This window comes from Oncorhynchus masou, chromosome 15, assembly GCF_036934945.1.
Source record: "Oncorhynchus masou masou isolate Uvic2021 chromosome 15, UVic_Omas_1.1, whole genome shotgun sequence".
In the NCBI taxonomy this organism is placed as follows: Eukaryota; Metazoa; Chordata; class Actinopteri; order Salmoniformes; family Salmonidae; genus Oncorhynchus; species Oncorhynchus masou.
In genome coordinates, this window is record NC_088226.1 from 73,695,458 (window position 1) to 73,720,427 (window position 24,970).

Genomic DNA, 24,970 nt, shown 5'->3' on the forward strand with positions numbered 1-24,970 from the left:
CATCACTCACTCTGTGCCCCATCATCAGTCACTCTGTGCCCCATCATCACTCACTCTGAGCCCCATTATCACTCACTCTGTGCCCCATCATCACTCACTCTGTGCCCCATCATCACTCACTCTGTGCCCCATCATCACTCACTCTGTGCCCCATCATCAGTCACTCTGTGCCCCATCATTAGTCACTCTGTGCCCCATCATCACTCACTCTGTGCCCCATCATCACTCACTCTATGTAATGGGCTGATGGTAGCTCTATGTATTTCTGTACTGAATGTGATTGGCTGATGGTAGCTCTATGTATTTCTGTACTGAATGTGATTGGCTGATGGTAACTCTATGTATTTCTGTACTGAATGTGATTGGATGATGATAACTCTATGTATTTCTGTACTGAATGTGATTGGCTGATGGTAACTCTATGTATTTCTGTACTGTATGTGATTGGATGATGGTAACTCTATGTATTTATGTACTGAATGTGATTGGCTGATGGTAACTATGTATTTCTGTACTGAATGTGATTGGCTGATGGTAACTCTATGTACCGGTATGTCCTGTTATTCTCAGGTGGTTTGGCTCCTCCATCTAGAGGTCCCCAGACTCCAGACTCTTCTCCTGATGCCTCCCGCTTCTACCTCCGTCACCACTGCACTACCGAGGTCAGTGTTATAGCCTGTTATAGTCTCTTATGGACTGCTATAGACTGTTATAGCCTTTTCCTTCTCAGTCACCACTACACTACTGAGGTCAGTGTTATAGCCTGTTATAGCCTGTTATAGTCTCTTATGGACTGCTATAGACTGTTATAGCCTCTTCCTTCTCAGTCACCACTACACTACCGAGGTCAGTGTAATAGCCTGTTATATCCTGTTATAGCCTGTTATAGACTGTTATAGCCTCTTCCTTCTCAGTCACCACTACACTACCGAGGTCAGTGTTATAGCCTGTTATATCCTGTTATAGACTGTTATAGACTGTTATAGCCTGTTATAGCCTCTTCCTTCTCAGTCACCACTACACTACCGAGGTCAGTGTAATAGCCTGTTATATCCTGTTATAGCCTCTTCCTTCTCAGTCACCACTACACTACTGAGATCAGTGTTATAGCCTGTTATAGCCTGTTATAGACTGTTATATCCTGTTATAGCCTCTTCCTTCTAAGTCACCACTACACTACCGAGGTCAGTGTTATAGCCTGTTATATCCTGTTATATGCTGTTATAGCCTCTTCCTTCTAAGTCACCACTACACTACCGAGGTCAGTGTTATAGCCTGTTATATCCTGTTATAGCCTGTTATAGCCTCTTCCTTCTCAGTCACCACTACACTACCGAGGTCAGTGTTATAGCCTGTTATATCCTGTTATATCCTGTTATAGCCTCTTCCTTCTAAGTCACCACTACACTACCGAGGTCAGTGTTATATCCTGTTATATGCTGTTATAGCCTCTTCCTTCTCAGTCACCACTACACTACCGAGGTCAGTGTTATAGCCTGTTATATCCTGTTATATCCTGTTATAGCCTCTTCCTTCTAAGTCACCACTACACTACCGAGGTCAGTATTATAGCCTGTTATATCCTGTTATAGACTGTTATAGCCTCTTCCTTCTAAGTCACCACTACACTACCGAGGTCAGTGTTATAGCCTGTTATATCCTGTTATAGCCTCTTCCTAGTAGTTGCAGTCAATCAACTGGTCAGTTAGTCAACCGTATCCGGGTCTCTTACGTCTCTAGGTGTTGATGTCTAGCTGCTGTCGCTGTAAGACATGTGACTGTCTGGTGTATGATGAAGAGATCATGGCAGGATGGACGGCTGATGACTCCAACCTCAACACCACCTGTCCCTTCTGTGGCGCTTCCTTCCTGCCCTTCCTTACTGTACACATCAGGGACCTGAGACACAGGTACGACACACACACACTACGACACACACACACTACGACACACACACACTACGACACACACACTACGACACATCAGGGACCTGAGACACAGGTGATAACACACTACGACACACACTTCCTTCCTGCCCTTCCTTACTGTACACATCAAGGACCTGAGACACAGGTACGACACACACACTACGACACACACACACTACGACACGCACACACACTACGACACACACACTACGACACATCAGGGACCTGAGACACAGGTGATAACACACTACGACACACACACACACTACGACACACACACTACGACACACACACTACGACACACACACTACGACACACACACACACTACGACACACACACTACGACACACACACACTACGACACACACACTACGACACATCAGGGACCTGAGACACAGGTGATAACACACTACGACACACACACACACACACACACACTACGACACACACACACACACACTACGACACACACACACACACACACTACGACACACACACACATACGACACACACACACACACACACTACGACACACCCACACACACTACGACACACACACACACTACGACACACACACACACTACGACACACACACACTACGACACCTACACACACACTACGACACACACACACACACTACGACACACACACTACGACACACACACACACACTACGACACACACACACACACACTACAACACACACACACACTACGACACACACACACACACTACGACACACACACACACACTACGACACACACACACACACTGCGACACACACACACACACTATGACATACACACACTACGACACACACACACACACACACACTACGACACACACACACACACTACGACACACACACACACACTATGACATACACACACTACGACACGACACACCCACACACACATACTACGACACACACATGCACACTACAACAAACACACTACGACACACACACTACGACACACACACAGTACGACACATTACGACACACACACTACAACACACACACACACACACACTATGACACACACACACACACAGTACGACACATTACGACACACACACACACAGTACGACATATTACGACACACACACACACACAGCACGACACATTACGACAAACATACTACAACACACACACACTACAACACACACACACAGTACGACACATTACGACAAACATACTAGAACACACACACTATGACACACACACACACAGTACGACACATTACGACACACACACTATGACACACACACACACAGTATGACACACGCACACACACACACACTACGACACACACACACACAGTACGACACATTACGACACACACACTACAACACACACACACACACACTATGACACACACACACACAGTACAACACATTACGACACACACTACAACACACACACACTATGACACACACACACACTACGACACACACACACACACTATGACACACACACACTCACCACGACACTACGACACTACGACACACACACACACTACGACACTACGACACACACACACACAAACACTACGACACACACACACACACACACTATGACACACACACTACGACACACACACACACACACACACTACGACACTACGACACACACACTACGACACTACAACACTACGACCCACACACTACGACACTACGACACTACGACACTACGACACTACGACACACACACTACGACACTACGACACTACGACACACACAATACGACACTACGACACTACGACACTACGACACTACGACACTACGACACACACACACTACAACACTACGACACACACACTACGACACTACGACACACACACTACGACACTACGACACTACGACACACACACTACGACACTACGACACACACACTACGACACTACGACACTACGACACAAACACTACGACACTACGACACACACACACACACTACAACACTACGACACTACGACACTACGACACTACGACACACACACTACGACACTACGACACACACACACTATGACACTACGACACTACGACACTACGACACACACACTACGACACTACGACACTACGACACACTACGACACTACGACACACACACACTATGACACACACACACACACACTACGACACTACGACACACACACACACACACTACGACACACACACACTCACTACGACACTACGACACACACTACGACACTACGACACACACACACACAAACACTACGACACACACAAACACACACACACTACGACACTACGACACACACACTACGACACTACGACACACACACTACGACACCACGACACTACGACACACACACACTACGACACTACGACACACACACTACGACACACACACTACGACACACACACACACTACGACACTACGACACTACGACACACACACACACTATGACACTACGACACTACGACACACACACTACGACACTACGACACACACACTACGACACTACGACACACACACTACGACACTACGACACTACGACACTACGACACACACTACGACACTACGACACTACGACACACACACTACGACACTACGACACTACGACACTACGACACTACGACACACACACTACGACACTATGACACTACGACACACACACTACGACACTACGACACTACAACACTACGACACTACGACACACTACGACACTACGACACTACGACACACACACTACGACACACACACTATGACACTACGACACACACACTACGACACTACGACACTACGACACACACACTACGACACTACGACACTACGACACACACACTACGACACTACGACACTACGACACTACGACACACACACACACTATGACACTACGACACTACGACACACACACTACGACACTACGACACACACACTACGACACTACGACACACACACTACGACACTACGACACTACGACACTACGACACTACGACACACACACTACGACACTACGACACACACAATACGACACTACGACACTACGACACTACGACACTACGACACTACGACACACACACTACAACACTACGACACTACGACACACACACTACGACACTACGACACTACGACACTACGACACACTACAACACTACGACACTACGACACACACACTACGACACTACGACACTACGACACACTACGACACTACGACACTACGACACACACACTACGACACTACGACACTACGACACACACACTACGACACTACGACACACACACTACGACACTACGACACTACGACACACACACTACGACACTACGACACTACGACACACACACTATGACACTACGACACTACGACACTACGACACACTACGACACTACGACACTACGACACTACGACACTACGACACACACACACACTACGACACTACGACACTACGACACTACGACACTACCACACTACGACACTACGACACTACGATACACACACTACGACACTACGACACTACGACACTACGACACACACACTACGACACTACGACACTACGACACTACGACACACACACACACACACACACACACTACGACACTACGACACTACGACACTACGACACTACAACACACACTACGACACACACACACACAGTACGACACATTACGACAAACGTACTACAACACACACACACACTATGACACACACACACACAGTACGGCACATTACGACACACACTACAACACACACACACTATGACACACACACACACACACACACTACGACACACACACACTCACTACGACACTACGACACACACACACACTACGACACTACGACACACACACACACAAACACTACGACACACACACACACACACACACACACACTATGACACACACACACACTACGACACACACACACACACTACGACACTACGACACACACACTACGACACTACGACACTACGACACACACACTACGACACTACGACACTACGACACTACGACACACACACTACGACACTACGACACTACGACACTACGACACACACACTATGACACTACGACACTACGACACTACGACACTACCACACACACACTACGACACTACGACACACACACTACGACACTACGACACTACGACACTACGACACACACACACTACGACACTACGACACTACGACACTACGACACTACGACACACACACTACGACACTACGACACACACACACTACGACACCACGACACTACGACACTACGACACACACACTACGACACTACGACACTACGACACTACGACACTACGACACTACGACACACACACTACGACACTACGACACTACGACACACACACTATGACACACACACTACGACACTACGACACTACGACACACACACACACTACGACACACCCACACACACTACGACACTACGTCACTACGACACTACGACACACACACACACACACACCGCTGGTAGAAAACGTACCTACTAAAGTAATTGGAAAGATACCTTGACAGAAAATGACTCAAGTAAAAGTCAAAAAATTGTATTTCACATGCTTGGTAAACAACAGGTGTAGACTAACAGTGACATGCTGACTGACAGGCCTTACTTCCCAACAAAGCAAAGAGAACAAATGCACAATGACTAAAGATAACTTGGCTATATACACGGGATAACAGTACCAAGTCAATGTGCTGGGGTACAAGATAATGGTGCTGGGGTACAAGATAATGGTGCTGGGGTACAAGATAATGGTGCTGGGGTACAAGATAATGGTGCTGGGGTACAAGATAATGGTGCTGGGGTACAAGATAATGGTGCTGGGGTACAAGATAATGGTGCTGGGGTACAAGATAATGGTGCTGGGGTACAGGATAATGGTGCTGGGGTACAGGATAATGGTGGTATATATGTACATATGGGGAGGGGTAAAGTGACTAGACAACAGGATAGATAATAAACAGTAACAGCAGTATACTGTAGGTAGGGGTAAAGGATAGATAATAGACAGTAACAGCAGTATACTGTAGGTAGGGGTAAAGGATAGATAATAGACAGTAACAGCAGTATACTGTAGGTAGGGGTAAAGGATAGATAATAGACAGTAACAGCAGTATACTGTAGGTAGGGGTAAAGGATAGATAATAGACAGTAACAGCAGTATACTGTAGGTAGGGGTAAAGGATAGATAATAGACAGTAGTATACTGTAGGTAGGGGTAAAGGATAGATAATAGACAGTAACAGCAGTATACTGTAGGTAGGGGTAAAGGATAGATAATAGACAGTAACAGCAGTATACTGTAGGGGTAAAGGATAGATAATAGACAGTAACAGCAGTATACTGCAGGTAGGGGTAAAGGATAGGGGTAAATTATAGGTAATAGACAGTAACAGCAGTATATTGTAGGTAGGGGTAAAGGATAGATAATAGACAGTAACAGCAGTATACTGTAGGTAGGGGTAAAGGATAGATAATAGACAGTAACAGAAGTATACTGTAGGTAAGGGTAAAGGATAGATAATAGACAGTAACAGCAGTATACTGTAGGTAGGGGTAAAGGATAGATAATAGACAGTAACAGCAGTATACTGTAGGTAGGGGTAAACAGCAGCGTATGTGATAGTAAAATATTAAAAGTACTTTCCATCACTGGTACACACAACTCAGATCCCGTACATGTTTGTCTCTTTAGGACCAGTGACGAGAGTCACCAACCTTCAGGAGAGGACACAACGTCTTCAGTCAACCCTGAGACTGCAGCTGGAGCACTGACACCCCAGTCAACCACAGCTCCAGCAGCGGAGCAACAGGACACTAAGGGTGTAGCTGGGTGTCCACGGGACCCTGTCCCAGGCACAACTTCAGATCCAACCTCAGCCCCACCTTCAACCTCTCCCCCACCTCCAGCCTCTCCCCCACCTCCAGCCTCTCCCCCATCCCCTGCCTCAACTACAACTCGTAGTTCCCCAGTGAGTAGTTCTCCAACCCCAACCCCATCCCCATCCCCATCTCCCCCAGTCCCGGTGACAGTTCCCTACCTGAGTCCCTTGGTTCTGTGGAAAGAGCTAGAGTCTTTGCTGAGTAATGAGGGGGACCAGGTGATCAGTTCTCCCAGCATCGTGGACCAGCACCCTATCGTATTCTGGAACCTGGTGTGGTGCTACCGCAGACTGGAACTCCCCTCTCATCTGCCCGGTCTCATACTGACCTCACAGCACTGCAGCCAGGGACACGTACCGCAGGTACACTACACTGAACGTACCCGTATGTTACACTACACTGAACGTACCCGTATGTTACACTACACTGAACGTACCCGTATGTTACACTACACTGAACGTACCCGTATGTTACACTACACTGAACATACCCGTACATTACACTACACTGAACATACCTGTATGTTACACTACACTGAATGTACCCGTATGTTACACTACAATGAATGTACCCGTATGTTACACTACACTGAATGTTCCCGTACATTACACTACACTGAATGTACCCGTACATTACACTACACTGAACATACCCATATGTTACACTACACTGAACGTACCCGTATGTTACACTACACTGAACATACCCGTATGTTACACTACACTGAATGTTCCCGTACATTACACTACACTGAATGTACCCGTACATTACACTACACTGAATGTACCCGTATGTTACACTACACTGAACATACCCATATGTTACACTACACTGAATGTACCCGTACATTACACTACACTGAACATACCCATATGTTACACTACACTGAACGTACCCGTATGTTACACTACACTGAACATACCCATATGTTACACTACACTGAACGTACCCGTATGGTACACTACACTGAACATACCCGTACGTTACACTACACTGAACATACCTGTACATTACACTACACTGAACATACCCGTACATTACACTACACTGAACATACCTGTACATTACACTACACTGAACATACCCGTACATTACACTACACTGAACATACCTGAACATACCCGTACATTACACTACACTGAACATACCTGTACATTACACTACACTGAATGTACCCGTACATTACACTACACTGAACATACCTGTACATTACACTACACTGAATGTACCCGTACATTACACTACACTGAATGTACCCGTACATTACACTACACTGAATGTACCCGTACATTACACTACAATGAACATACCCGTACGTTACACTACACTGAACGTACCCGTATGTTACACTACACTGAACGTACCCGTATGTTACACTCCACTGAATGTACCCGTATGTTACACTACATTGAATGTACCCGTACATTACACTACACTGAATGTACCCGTACATTACACTACACTGAATGTACCCGTACATTACACTACACTGAACGTACCCGTACATTACACTACACTGAATGTACCCGTATGTTACACTCCACTGAATGTACCCGTATGGTACACTACACTGAACGTACCCGTACATTACACTACACTGAACGTACCCGTACATTACACTACACTGAACATACCCGTATGTTACACTACACTGAATGTACCCGCACGTTACACTCCACTGAATGTACCCGTATGTTACACTCCACTGAATGTACCCGTATGTTACACTCCACTGAATGTACCCGTATGTTACACTCCACTGAATGTACCCGTATGTTACACTCCACTGAATGTACCCGTATGTTACACTCCACTGAATGTACCCGTATGTTACACTCCACTGAACGTACCCGTATGTTACACTACACTGAACGTACCCGTATGTTACACTCCACTGAATGTACCCGTATGTTACACTCCACTGAATGTACCCGTACGTTACACTCCACTGAATGTACCTGTATGTTACACTCCACTGAATGTACCCGTACGTTACACTACACTGAACATGAAAGTACGTTATTTATACATTGTCCCTTTAAACAGGGACCTAGAGTGTTTGTTATTGTTCCTAGGGTGTTTGTTGTTGTTCCTAGAGCGTTTGTTGTTGTTCCTAGGGCGTTTGTTGTTGTTCCTAGGGCGTTTGTTGTTGGACCTAGGGCGTTTGTTGTTGTTCCTAGGGCGTTTGTTGTTGTTCCTAGGGCGTTTGTTGTTGTTCCTAGGGCGATTGTTGTTGGACCTAGGGCGTTTGTTGTTGTTCCTAGGGCATTTGTTGTTGGTCCTAGGGCGTTTGTTGTTGTTCCTATGGCGTTTGTTGTTGGACCTAGGGAGTTTGTTGTTGTTCCTAGGGCGTTTGTTGTTCCTCGGGCGTTTGTTGTTGTTCCTAGGGCGTTTGTTGTTGTTCCTAGGGCATTTGTTGTTGTTCCTAGGGCGTTTTGTTGTTGGACCTACGGCGTTTGTTGTTGTTCCTAGGGCGTATGTTGTTGGACCTGGGGCGTTAGTTGTTGTTCCTAGGGCGTTTGTTGTTGTTCCTAGGGCGTTTGTTGTTGTTCCTAGGGCGTTTGTTGTTGTTCCAAGGGCGTTTGTTGTTGTTCCTAGGGCGTTTGTTGTTGGACCTAGGGCGTTTGTTTTTGGACCTAGGGAGTTTGTTGTTGTTCCTAGGGCGTTTGTTGTTGTTCCTATGGAGTTTGTTGTTGTTCCTAGGGAGTTTGTTGTTGTTCCTAGGGCGTTTGTTGTTGGACCTAGGGCGTTTGTTGTTGTTCCTAGGGCATTTGTTGTTGTTCCTAGGGAGTTTGTTGTTGTTCCTAGGGCGTTTGTTGTTGGACCTGGGGCGTTTGTTGTTGTTCCTAGGGAGTTTGTTGTTGTTCCGAGGGCGTTTGTTGTTGGACCTAGGGCGTTTGTTGTTGGACCTCGGGCGTTTGTTGTTGTTCCTAGGGCATTTGTTGTTGTTCCTAGGTCGTTTGTTGTTGTTCCTAGGTCGTTTGTTGTTGTTCCTAAGGAGTTTGTTGTTGTTCCTAGGGCGTTTGTTGTTGTTCCTAGGTCATTTGTTGTTGTTCCTAGGGCGTTTGTTGTTGTTCCTAGGGCGTTTGTTGTTGGACCTGGGGCGTTTGTTGTTGTTCCTAGGGCGTTTGTTGTTGGACCTAGGGTCTTTGTTGTTGTTCCTAGGGCTTTTTGTTGTTGTTCCTGGGGCGTTTGTTGTTGTTCCTAGGGCGTTTGTTGTTGTTCCTAGGGTGTTTGTTGTTGGACCTAGGGCGTTTGTTGTTGTTCCTAGGGAGTTTGTTGTTGTTCCGAGGGTGTTTGTTGTTGGACCTAGGGCGTTTGTTGTTGGACCTCGGGCGTTCGTTGTTGTCCCTAGGGCATTTGTTGTTGTTCCTAGGGCGTTTGTTGTTGGACCTAGGGCGTTTGTTGTTGTTCCTAGGGCGTTTGTTGTTGGACCTGGGGCGTTTGTTGTTGTTCCTAGGGCGTTTGTTGTTGTTCCTAGGGCGTTTGTTGCTGGACCTAGGGCGTTTGTTGTTGGACCTAGGGCGTTTGTTGTTGGACCTAGGGCATTTGTTGTTGTTCCTAGGGCGTTTGTTGTTGTTCCTAGGGCGTTTGTTGTTGGACCTGGGGCATTTGTTGTTGTTTCTAGGGCGTTTGTTGTTGGACCTAGGGCGTTTGTTGTTGTTCCTAGGGCGTTTGTTGTTGGTCCTAGGGCATTTGTCGTTGGACCTAGGGCGTTTGTTGTTGTTCCTAGGGCGTTTGTTGTTGGACCTAGGGCGTTTGTTGTTGTTCCTAGGGCGTTTGTTGTTGTTCCTAGGGCATTTGTTGTTGTTCCTAGGGCGTTTGTTGTTGGTCCTAGGGCGTTTGTTGTTGGACCTAGGGCGTTTGTTGTTGTTCCTAGGGCGTTTGTTGTTGGACCTAGGGCGTTTGTTGTTGTTCCTAGGGCGTTTGTTGTTGTTCCTAGGGCGTTTGTTGTTGTTCCTAGGGCGTTTGTTGTTGTTCCTAGTGCGTTTGTTGTTGTTCCTAGGGCGTTTGTTGTTGTTCCTAGGGCAACTTACAGAACGCGTATGTTGTCTTTTACATCCTTCAAGCCGGATCGGAGCAGTTGTCATTGAAACAGAAGAGACAGTGATTTGTGTTCTCTCTCCTGTCAGGTCCCAGCCCAGAGCGTGTCTTCAGAGGACAGTAAACATGTCCTGGTTCGCATCCTGTGGGACAACCCATCACTCCACCAGGACTCCGTCCAGGCCCTATACATGCTCTGGCACGCACACTGTAAGTCATCACAATGGATCGGATTTATAAAGTGATTTTCCAAACTTTGTAAATGTGTAGTTGAATCACTGTGACAGTGATAGGAAACATGGTAAGTGGGGATATTACTTCCTGTTCTCTCTAGTCTAATCACTGTGACAATGATAGGAGACATGGTAAGTGGGGATATTACTTCCTGTTCTCTCTAGTCTAATCACTGTGACAATGATAGGAGACATGGTAAGTGGGGATATTACTTCCTGTTCCTGTAGCAGATCTGTGAAACTGCCTGAATTGTTGATCATTTTTTATTTTATTTGTAAAAAATGTAGCCCTTTTTCTCCCCAATTTCATGGTATCCAATTGTTTTAGTAGCTACTATCTTGTCTCATCGCTACAACTCCCGTACGGGCTCGGGAGAGACGAAGGTTGAAAGCCATGCGTCCTCCGATACACAACCCAACCAAGCCGCACTGCTTCTTAACACAGCGCGCATCCAACCCGGAAGCCAGCCGCACCAATGTGTCGGAGGAAACACCGTGCACCTGGCAACCTTGGTTAGTGCGCACTGTGCCCGGCCCGCCACAGGAGTCGATGGTGCGCGATGAGACAAGGATATCCCTACCGGCCAAGACTTCCCTAACCCGGACGATGCTAGGCCAATTGTGCGTCGCCCCACGGACCTCCCGGTCGCGGCCGGTTGCGACAGAGCGCGAACCCAGGGTCTCTGGTGACACAGCTTAACCACTGCGCCACCCGGGAGGCCCCAGAAGGCTTTCTTCAATAGCATGATGGGTTTAAATGCCCCTGGAGGAAGCCATGTGATTGAGTAGTCTTCGTCTGAGCTGAATCAGGTGGAAATGGTACTCGCTAGGCAAGAAGAGTGACGTTCTTTACCCTCCTGTCTCTCTGTAGAGTCTGACCCCTCCTGTATCTCTGTAGAGTCTGACCCCTCCTGTCTCTCTGTAGAGTCTAACCCCTCCTGTCTCTCTGTAGAGTCTGACCCCTCCTGTCCCTGTCTCTCTGTAGAGTCTGACCCCTCTTGTCTCTCTGTAGAGTCTAACCCCTCCTGTCTCTCTGTAGAGTCTGACCCCTCCTGTCCCTGTCTCTCTGTAGAGTCTGACCCCTCCTGTCCCTGTCTCTCTGTAGAGTCTGACCCCTCCTGTCCCTGTCTCTCTGTAGAGTCTGACCCCTCCTGTCTCTCTGTAGAGTCTGACCCCTCCTGTCTCTCTGTAGAGTCTAACCCCTCCTGTCTCTCTGTAGAGTCTGACACCTCCTGTCTCTCTGTAGAGTCAAACCCCTCCTGTCTCTCTGTAGAGTCTAACCCCTCCTGTCTCTCTGTAGAGTCTGACGCCTCCTGTCTCTCTGTAGAGTCTGACCCCTCCTGTCTCTCTGTAGAGTCAAACCCCTCCTGTCTCTCTGTAGAGTCTAACCCCTCCTGTCTCTCTGTAGAGTCTAACCCCTCCTGTCTCTCTGTAGAATCTGACACCTCCTGTCTCTCTGTAGAGTCTAACCCCTCCTGTCTCTCTGTAGAGTCTAACCCCTCCTGTCTCTCTGTAGAGTCTGACCCCTCCTGTCTCTCTGTAGAGTCTGACCCCTCCTGTCTCTCTGTAGAGTCTGACCCCTCCTGTCTCTCTGTAGAGTCTGACCCCTCCTGTCTCTCTGTAGAGTCTAACCCCTCCTGTCTCTCTGTAGAGTCTAACCCCTCCTGTCTCTCTGTAGAGTCGGACCCCTCCTGTCTCTCTGTAGAGTCTGACCCCTCCTGTCTCTCTGTAGAGTCTAACCCCTCCTGTCTCTCTGTAGAGTCTAACCCCTCCTGTCTCTCTGTAGAGTCTGACCCCTCCTGTCTCTCTGTAGAGTCTGACCCCTCCTGTCTCTCTGTAGTGTCTGACGCCTCCTGTCTCTCTGTAGAGTCTGACCCCTCCTGTCTCTCTGTAGAGTCTAACCCCTCCTGTCTCTCTGTAGAGTCTAACCCCTCCTGTCTCTCTGTAGAGTCTGACCCCTCCTGTCTCTCTGTAGAGTCTGACCCCTCCTGTCTCTCTGTAGAGTCTGACCCCTCCTGTCTCTCTGTAGAGTCTGACCCCTCCTGTCTCTCTGTAGTGTCTGACGCCTCCTGTCTCTCTGTAGAGTCGGACCCCTCCTGTCTCTCTGTAGAGTCTGACCCCTCCTGTCTCTCTGTAGAGTCTGACGCCGCCTGTCTCTCTGTAGAGTCGGACCCCTCCTGTCTCTCTGTAGAGTCTGTACCCTCCTGTCTCTGTCCCTGTATAGGTGCTAACTTTGTTTCCCTGCTATCTCTAGTCTCTGTCCCCTCAGCCAGTGGAACGGTGTATGAGGAGGGCCAGCCCCAGGACCATCTCTTCTCCTCTGAGTTCCTACAGGGTGCAGTGAGGAACATCCAGAAGGGGGATGTCTACCAGCCCATGAGTCAGATCCTACAGCTGCTGGGACCAGAGCTGGGCTTCAACAGACAGAGGTATGGGGAAGGACATCTACAGACAGACAGACAGACAGACAGACAGACAGACAGACAGACAGACAGACAGACAGAGGTATGGTGAAGGACATCTACACAGACACATGAAGTCCTGGCACTGTAACATTTTAAAAAGCGTGACTTAGCAGTTATTCAAAATACAAGCTTGAATACTGCAGCGTGTGATTGGTTTAATTCATGCATGAACAATGTCCACCTTCTCATGGAGCCCGAATAAAACAGAGGTGTTGATGATATCACCCATGATATCATTATATCACCCATTATATCATTATATCACCCATTATATCATTATATCATTATAGCACCCATTATATCATTATATCACCCATTATATCATTATATCACCCATTATATTATGATATCACCCATTATATCATGATATCACCCATTATATCATTATATCATTATATCACCCATTATATCATTATATCACCCATTATGTCATTATATCATTATATCACCCATTATATCATTATATCACCCATTATATCATTATATCATCCATTATATCATTATATCACCCATTATATCATTATATCATTATATCATTATATCATCCATTATATCATTATATCACCCATTATATCATTATATCACCCATTATATCATTATATCACCCATTATATCATTATATCACCCATTATATCATTATATCACCCATTATATCATTATATCATTATATCACCCATTATATCATTATATCACCCATTATGTCATTATATCATTATGTCACCCATTATATCATTATATCACCCATTATATCATTATATCACCCATTATATCATTATATCACACATTATATTATGATATCACCCATTATATCATTATATCACCCATTATATCATTATATCATTATATCACCCATTATATCATTATATCACCCATTATATCATTATATCATTATATCACACATTATATTATTATATCACCCATTATATCAGTATATCACCCATTATTTCATTATATCACCCATGATATTATTATCATTGTATCACCAACAGTTTCTATCACCCACAGTTTCTATCACCCACAGTTTCTATCACCCATTATATCATTATATTATTATATCACCCATTATATTATTATATCACCCATTATATCATTATATCACCCATTATATCATTATATCACCCATTGTATCATTATATCATTATATCATTATATCATTATATCACCCATTATATCATTATATCATTATATCATTATATCACCCATTGTATCATTATATCATTATATCATTATATCATTATATCATTATATCACCCATTATATCATTATATCACCCATTATATCATTATATCATTATATCATTATATCACCCATTATATCATTATATCACCCATTATATCATTATATCGCCCATTATATCATTATATCATTATATCATTATATCATTATATCACCCATTATATCATTATATCATTATATCATTATATCACCCATTATATCATTATATCACCCATTATATCATTATATCGCCCATTATATCATTATATCATTATATCACCCATTATATCATTATATCACCCATTATATCATTATATCACCCATTATATCATTATATGATTTTATCACCCATTATATCATTATATCACCCATTATATCATTATATGATTTTATCACCCATTATATCATTATATCACCCATTATATCATTATATCATTATATCATTATATCATTACATCACCCATTATATCATTATATCATTATATCACCCATTATATCAGTATATCATTATGTCATTATATCATTATATCATTATATCATTATATCACCCATTATATCATTATATCATTATATCACCCATTATATCAGTATATCATTATGTCACCCATTATATCATTATATCACCCATTATATCATATACCACCCACAGTTTCTATCACCCTTTACCCATTCATCCACTGACGGTATTCCTTCAATGAGGAGAGAGACACATTAGCGCCTGGCTACCAACTCCTTATTTGTCTTGTCCCCTTCAAGGTAGTACTAGCTATTGTGATAAATTCAGACAACTGAGCCGTGTCAAATACTAATGTTTAGAAACAGTCAGGAAGGAGCAGGACATAGATTTACAAAATCTAACATCAGTGGGCGTTGGCCGTTGGCGATAATGGTGTTAAGGGTAGTAAACTCTTGTCCTAAATCGTCCTGTCTGACTGAGCCGGTTATCCCTCTGTCTATTTACACACAAACCATTCTCTCTATATTCTACAGGAGTCTGTACAGAGATCTCCTCTTCCTGGCGTTGACCGCTCTGGGGAAGAGCAACATTAATATTGGTGAGTTGAAACCATATCTTTCCTGCTCTGCTTTCTTCGTCCCTTGAAGCTAGAGAAATACGTTAAAAAAATGTTGTTTTTTTAACTTTTATTTAACTAGGCATGTCAGTTAAAGAACAAATTCTTATTTCCAATGACGGCCTACCAGGGAACAGTGGGTTGTTCAGGGGCAGAATGACAGCCTTTTATCTTGTCAGCTCAGGGATTCCAATCAACCTTAAGGTTACTAGTCCAACACTCTAACCACCTGTTGCTCCTATTTATTATGGATCCCCATGAGTTCCTGCCAAGGCAGCAGCTACTCTTCCTGGGGTTTATTATGGATCCCCATTAGTTTCTGCCAAGGCAGCAGCTACTCTTCCTGGGGTTTATTATGGATCCCCATTAGTTCCTGCCAAGGCAGCAGCTACTCTTCCTGGGGTTTAGTATGGATCCCCATTAGTTCCTGCCAAGGCAGCAGGTACTCTTCCTGGGGTTTATTATGGATCCCCATTAGTTCCTGCCAAGGCAGCAGCTACTCTTCCTGGGGTTTATTATGGATCCCCATTAGTTTCTGCCAAGGCAGCAGCTACTCTTCCTGGGGTTTAGTATGGATCCCCATTAGTTCCTGCCAAGGCAACAGCTACTCTTCCTGGGGTTTATTATGGATCCCCAGTAGTTCCTGCCAAGGCAGCAGCTACTCTTCCTGGGGTTTATTATGGATCCCAATTAGTTTCTGCCAAGGCAGCAGCTACTCTTCCTGGGGTTTATTATGGATCTCCATTAGTTCCTGCCAAGGCAGCAGCTACTCTTCCTGGGGTTTGTTATGAATCCCCATTAGTTCCTGCCAAGGCAGCAGCTACTCTTCCTGGGGTTTATTATGGATCCCCATTAGTTCCTGCCAAGGCAGCAGCTACTCTTCCTGGGGTTTATTATGGAACCCCATTAGTTCCTGCCAATGCAGCAGCTACTCTTCCCGGGGTTTATTATGGTTCCCCATTAGTTCCTGCCAAGGCAACAGCTACTCTTCCTGGGGTCCAGCAAAATTAAGGCAGTTACACAATTTTAAAAACATTGCAATATATTTATTACAGAATACACAGAATACACAACACATTAAGTGTGTTCCATCAGACTACCACTACCACATATCTACAGTGCTAAATCCATGTGTATGTGTGTGTATAGTGCATATGTTATCATGTGTGTGTATGCATGTGTCTGTGCCTATGTGTGTGTGTGTGTGTGTGTGTGTGTGTGTGTGTGTGTGTGTGTGTGTGTGTGTGTGTGTGTGTGTGTGTGTGTGTGTGTGTGTGTGTGTGTGTGTGTGTGTGTGTGTATAGTGTGTGTGTTATCATGTGTCTGTGCCTGTGTGTGTCTCTTCACAGTCCCCGCTGTTCCATAAGGTGTATTTTTACCTGTTTCTTAAATCTGATTCTCCTGCTGCATCAGTTACTTGATGTGGAATAGAGTTCCATGCAGTCATGGCTCTATTTAGTACTGTATGCCTCCCATAGTCTGTTCTGGACTTGGGAACTGTGAAGAGATCTCTGGTGGCTCGTGGGGTATGCATGGGTGTCTGAGCTGTGTGCCAGTAGTTCAAACAGACAGCTCTGTACATTCAACATGTCAACACTTCTTACAAACAAGTAGTGATGAAGTCAATCTCTCCTCCACTTTCAGCCAGGAGAGATTGACATGCATATTATTAATTTTAGCTCTCTGTGTACATCTCTGTGTACAAAACTATTTTTTTAGAAATATGTAACTTTCACACATTAACAAGTCCAATACAGCAAATGAAAGATAAACTTCTTGTTAATCTACCCATCATGTCCGATTTAAAAAATGCTTTACAGCGAAAGCATGACATATGATTATGTTAGATCACCGCAAAGTCAAAAAAATACACAGCCATTTTTCCAGCCAAAGATAGGAGTCACAAAAAGCAGAAATATAGATAAAATTAATCACTAACCTTTGATGATCTTCATCAGATGACACTCATAGGACATAATGTTACACAATACATGTATGTTTTGTTCAATAATGTGCATATTTATATCCAAAAATCTCAGTTTTCATTGGCGCCTTACGTGCAGTAATGTTTTGATTCCAAAACATCCGGTGATTTTTCAGAAATACTCATAATAAACATTGATAAAATATACACGTGTTATTCACAGAATTAAAGATAGACTTCTCCTTAATGCAACCGCTGTGTCAGATTTTTTTCAAATTTTACCAAAAAAGCATAATCTCAGAATGACGCTCAGAGCCCAATCCAGCCAGAGAAATATCCGCCATTTTGGAGTCAACAGAAGTTAGAAATAACACTAAATATTCACTTACCTTTGATGATCTTCATCAGAAGGCACTCCCAGGAATCCCAGTTCAACAATAAATGACTGATTTGTTCCATAAAGTTCCAGAAAGTCCATAATTTATGTCCAAATAGCCACTTGTTGTTAGCGTGTTCAGCCAGGTAATCCATCTTCATGAGGCGCGAGCACTTCGTCCAGACATAAACTCAAAAAGTTCCGTTACAGGTCGTAGAAACAAGTCAAACGATGTATGGAATCAATCTTTAGGATGTTTTTAGCATAAAACATCAATAATGTTCCAACCTGAGAATTCCTTTGTCTGAAGAAAAGCACTGGAACGAGAGGTAACTCTGTCAGGAGCGACACGAGACTGAGACACTCTGCCAGACCACTGACTCAAACAGGTCTCATGAGCCCCTCCTATATAGCAGAAGCCTGAAACAAGTTTCTAAAGACGGTTGACATCTAGTGGAAGCCGTAGGAAGTGCAACTTGACTCCATAGACACTGTGTTTTCGGTAGGCCAAGCTTTGAAAAACTACACACCTCAGATTTCCCACTTTCTGGTTGGATTTTTCTCAGGTTTTTGCATGCCATATGAGTTCTGTTATACTCACTGAGATCATTCAAACAGTTTTAGAAACTTCAGAGTGTTTTCCATCCCATACTAGTAATACTATGCATATATTAGCATCTGGGACAGAGTAGGAGGCAGTTCACTCTGGGCACGCTATTCAGTTTACGCAGAAACCCACTTTTGCACGACAAGTGCGAGGAGTTGGCACAGAACGCACCGGGCTGTGAATGCGCACTGGAGACACAGTGCTTATCACTGCAAAACATGGTGCCTGACCGGTCCCACGCTCCCCACGGTGATTACGGGGAGTTGGCTCTGGTTCAAAACCTGGCTCCGCCAACCAACCCGTGTGCCGCCCCCAAAAAAATGTTTTTTGAGGCTGCCTCTCGGGCTTCCGTCGTGGCCGCGAACCCCTGGTATCGTCATTGTTGCTCCCTCGCTGCATCCACCTGCTTCCATGGCAGGCTTCTGTCTCCTGCCATAATCTCGTCCCACGTCCAGGATGTCCTCCACTCCTGTCTTTCCTCCTGGCCACGCTGCTTAATCCGTTGTTCTGTCACGATCGTTATAAGGAGTGGACCAAGATGCAGCGTGGTATGGTTCCATCCTTTTTTATTTGGAAGAGAAACTCAAAGGAAAAACAAATAAAGCGTTAAACGAAACGTGAAGCTCAAAGCTCGCAGGCAACTATACCTCGACAAGATCCCACAAAGCACAATGGGGAAATGGCTGCCTAAATATGATCCCCAATCAGAGACAACGATAAACAGCTGCCTCTGATTGGGAACCATACCAGGCCAACATAGATCATGAATCACCTAGATGACCCACCCTAGTCAATATCACGCCCCAACCAACATAGAGAATAAACAGCTCTCTATGGTCAGGGAGTGACAAGGAGGATAGGACCTTGCATTAATTTGAAGGATAACTCAAATGGAAAAAAACATTTAAACACTCTAGACTTTATTGGTGTGAATGAGTGTAGCTACAGACTTTAGGTTCTTGTAGTGTTGTTTTTTACTATATTAATCCTCTTTATTAATTAGAATCCTCTAATATATTTAGGTGAAAAAGACATTTAAATTCCACCCTGTTGTATTCTACCATCATGGTCGCTAAGTAACCCTGTTGTATTCTACCATCATGGTCGCTAAGTAACCCTGTTGTATTCTACCATCATGGTCGCTAAGTAACCCTGTTGCATTCTACCATCATGGTCGCTAAGTAACCCTGTTGTATTCTACCATCATGGTCACCTAGTAGGTTTAAACAACCACATCATGATCAGTAATAGTGATTGTAAACTAACCTTGCTTCTCTGTTCCAGATGCGTTTGATCGTGAGTACAAGGCTGCTTACGACCGCCTCAGCCCCAGCCAAGTGAAGCTGACACACAACTGTGACCGGCCCCCGGGAGCAGGAGTCATGGAATGTAGAAGGATGTTCGGGAAACCCATTCTGTGACCCCCCCGGCTGCTATCCATCCATCCATCCCTCCCAAAACATGACTGCTGCTCACTTACTACCAGCCCCTCTCTCTCTGGCCCCTCTCTGTTGGGGTGAACTCCTCAGGGCCAGCCCACCTGACACCCCAGGCAAGGGGAGGAAAGTCATTGGTACCCAACATGTACTTAGACACTGAAGCGTAGTGTGGAACAAATACACAGAAAATACCCTAGAAGCTTTCAGAGACGCTCCACACTGTCACAATAGGGCATTTACATGTCAGTCATTTAGCAGGCACTCTTATCCAGAGACACTTACAGGAGCAATTAGAGTTAAGTGCCTTGCTCAAGAGCACATTGAAAGATGTTTCACTTTAGTCGGCTCCGGGATTCGAACCTGTGACTTTTTGGTTAATGGCCCAATGCTCTGAACCGCTAGGCTACCTGCCTCCCTCACATGGTATTCGCATGGTTAGACATGGTATTCACGGTATGACATGGTATTACAATGGGACCACATAGCTATTACATGGTATCTCATGGTATCCCAGTAGAACCTCATGATATCATGATACCTCATGGTATCACAGTAGGACCTCATGATACCACAATAGGACCTCATGGTATCACAATAGGACCTCATTGTATCACAGTAGGACCTCATGGTATCACAGTAGGACCTCATGGTATCACAGTAGGACCTCATGGTAATAGGACCTCATGGTATCACAGTAGGACCTCATGGTATCACAGTAGGACCTCATGGTATCACAATAGGACCTCATGGTATCACAGTAGGACCTCATGATATCACAATAGGACCTCATGATATCACCATAGGACCTCATGGTATCACAGTAGGACCTCATGGTATCACAATAGGACCTCATGGTATCACAATAGGACTTTGTGGTATCACAATAGGACCTCATGGTATCACAGTAGGACCTCATGGTATCACAATAGGACCTCATGGTAATAGGACCTCACGGTATCACAATAGGACCTCATGGTAATAGGACCTCATGGTAATTGGACCTCATGGTATCACAATAGGACCTCATGGTATCACAGTAGGACCTCATGGTATCACAATAGGACCTCATGGTATCACAGTAGGACCTCATGGTATCCACAATAGGACTTTGTGGTATCACAATAGGACCTCATGGTATCACAGTAGGACCTCATGGTATCACAATAGGACCTCATGGTAATAGGACCTCATGGTATCACAATAGGACCTCATGGTATCACAATAGGACCTCATGGTATCACAGTAGGACCTCATGGTATCACAATAGGACCTCATGGTATCACAATAGGACCTCATGGTATCACAGTAGGACCTCATGGTATCACAATAGGACCTCATGGTATCACAATAGGACCTCATGGTAATAGGACCTCATGGTATCACAGTAGGACTTCATGGTAATAGGACCTCATGGCATCACAATAGGACCTCATGGTATCACAATAGGACCTCATGGTATCACAGTAGGACCTCATGGTAATAGGACCTCATGGTAATAGGACCTCATGATATCACCATAGGACCTCATGGCATCACAATAGGACCTCATGGTATCACAGTAGGACCTCATGGTAATAGGACCTCATGGCATCACAATAGGACCTCATGGTATCACAATAGGACCTCATGGTATCACAATAGGACCTCATGGTATCACAGTAGGACCTCATGGTATCACAATAGGACCTCATGGTATCACAATAGGACCTCATGGTATCACAGTAGGACCTCATGGTATCACAATAGGACCTCATGGTATCACCATAGGACCTCATGGTATCACAATAGGACCTCATGATATCACAATAGGACCTCATGGTATCACAGTAGGACCTCATGGTATCACAATAGGACCTCATGGTATCACAATAGGACCTCATGGCATCACAATAGGACCTCATGGTATCACAATAGGACCTCATGGTATCACAGTAGGACCTCATGGTATCACAATAGGACCTCATGGTATCACAATAGGACCTCATGGTATCACAATAGGACCTCATGGTATCACAGTAGGACCTCATGGTATCACAATAGGACCTCACGGTATCACAATAGGACCTCATGGTATCACAGTAGGACCTCATGGTATCACAATAGGACCTCATGGTATCACAGTAGGACCTCATGGTATCACAATAGGACCTCATGGTATCACAGTAGGACCTCATGGTATCACAATAGGACCTCATGGCATCACAATAGGACCTCATGGTATCACAATAGGACCTCATGGTAATAGGACCTCATGGTATCACAATAGGACCTCATGGTATCACAATAGGACCTCACGGTATCACAATAGGACCTCATGGTATCACAATAGGACCTCATGGTATCACAGTAGGACCTCATGGTATCACAATAGGACCTCATGGTATCACAATAGGACCTCATGGTATCACAGTAGGACCTCATGGTATCACAATAGGACCTCATGGTAATAGGACCTCATGGTATCACAGTAGGACCTCATGGTATCACAATAGGACCTCACGGTATCACAATAGGACCTCATGGTATCACAATAGGACCTCATGGTATCACATGTATTATTCCTCTGTATTTTCACTATTATTACATTACTCAAATGTTTGTAATATACCATGTGATATATTCTATATATTTTAAGACAATCTGTATCTGATAAACTTGTAAGTGTGTATGTATGTAAATGTTTTGTTTCTGTTTTGTTGTGTGAGCTTCAAGCTTTGTGTGTTTTCTGTCCCACAGTCAGGGCTGTTTTACTGTTGTGATGAGAGGGTCGTTGGGTGTAATGTAAACATCTTTCACACGTGATTTTAAGCACTTTCCAAAGAGTAACTTACATTATCTCTTACATTATCTGTGACAGTAATCATTTACAGTAATCATTTACAGTAATCATTTACAGTAATAATTTGGACCTTTATTTTTTGACCTGACTTCCTGCTCTATACTATGATCAGGTATGGGGTCTGACTTCCTGCTCTATACTATGATCAGGTATGGGGTCTGACTTCCTGCTCTATACTATGATCAGGTATGGGGCCTGACTTCCTGCTCTATACTATGATCAGGTATGGGGTCTGACTTCCTGCTCTATACTATGATCAGGTATGGGGTCTGACTTCCTGCTCTATACTATGATCAGGTATGGGGCCTGACTTCCTGCTCTATACTATGATCAGGTATGGGGCCTGACTTCCTGCTCTATACTATGATCAGGTATGGGGCCTGACTTCCTGCTCTATACTATGATCAGGTATGGGGCCTGACTTCCTGCTCTATACTATGATCAGGTATGGGGCCTGACTTCCTGCTCTATACTATGATCAGGTATGGGGCCTGACTTCCTGCTCTATACTATGATCAGGTATGGGGCCTGACTTCCTGCTCTATACTATGATCAGGTATGGGGCCTGACTTCCTGCTCTATACTATGATCAGGTATGGGGCCTGACTTCCTGCTCTATACTATGATCAGGTATGGGGCCTGACTTCCTGCTCTATACTATGATCAGGTATGGGGCCTGACTTCCTGCTCTATACTATGATCAGGTATGGGGCCTGACTTCCTGCTCTATACTATGATCAGGTATGGGGTCTGACTTCCTGCTCTATACTATGATCAGGTATGGGGTCTGACTTCCTGCTCTATACTATGATCAGGTATGGGGCCTGACTTCCTGCTCTATACTATGATCAGGTATGGGGCCTGACGTCCTGCTCTATACTATGATCAGGTATGGGGTCTGACTTCCTGCTCTATACTATGATCAGGTATGGGGCCTGACTTCCTGCTCTATACTATGATCAGGTATGGGGCCT

The 24,970-nt window shown here is 44.7% G+C and overlaps 1 protein-coding gene across 1 annotated transcript in view; it reads left to right on the forward strand.

Moving 5' to 3' along the window:
- The window catches only part of dennd4a (DENN/MADD domain containing 4A), a 123,956-nt gene extending 102,028 nt beyond the window's left edge, over nucleotides 1–21,928 (forward strand). Inside the window, exons 26-32 of the mRNA XM_064990332.1 lie at nucleotides 571–662; nucleotides 1,741–1,910; nucleotides 7,594–8,143; nucleotides 11,915–12,035; nucleotides 14,313–14,487; nucleotides 16,729–16,793; nucleotides 21,003–21,928. Coding sequence (XP_064846404.1) covers nucleotides 571–662; nucleotides 1,741–1,910; nucleotides 7,594–8,143; nucleotides 11,915–12,035; nucleotides 14,313–14,487; nucleotides 16,729–16,793; nucleotides 21,003–21,139 — 1,310 coding nt within the window. The 3' untranslated portion in view covers nucleotides 21,140–21,928. The remainder of the gene's footprint in view (nucleotides 1–570; nucleotides 663–1,740; nucleotides 1,911–7,593; nucleotides 8,144–11,914; nucleotides 12,036–14,312; nucleotides 14,488–16,728; nucleotides 16,794–21,002) is intronic.
- The last annotated feature ends 3,042 nt before the right edge of the window (nucleotides 21,929–24,970 follow it).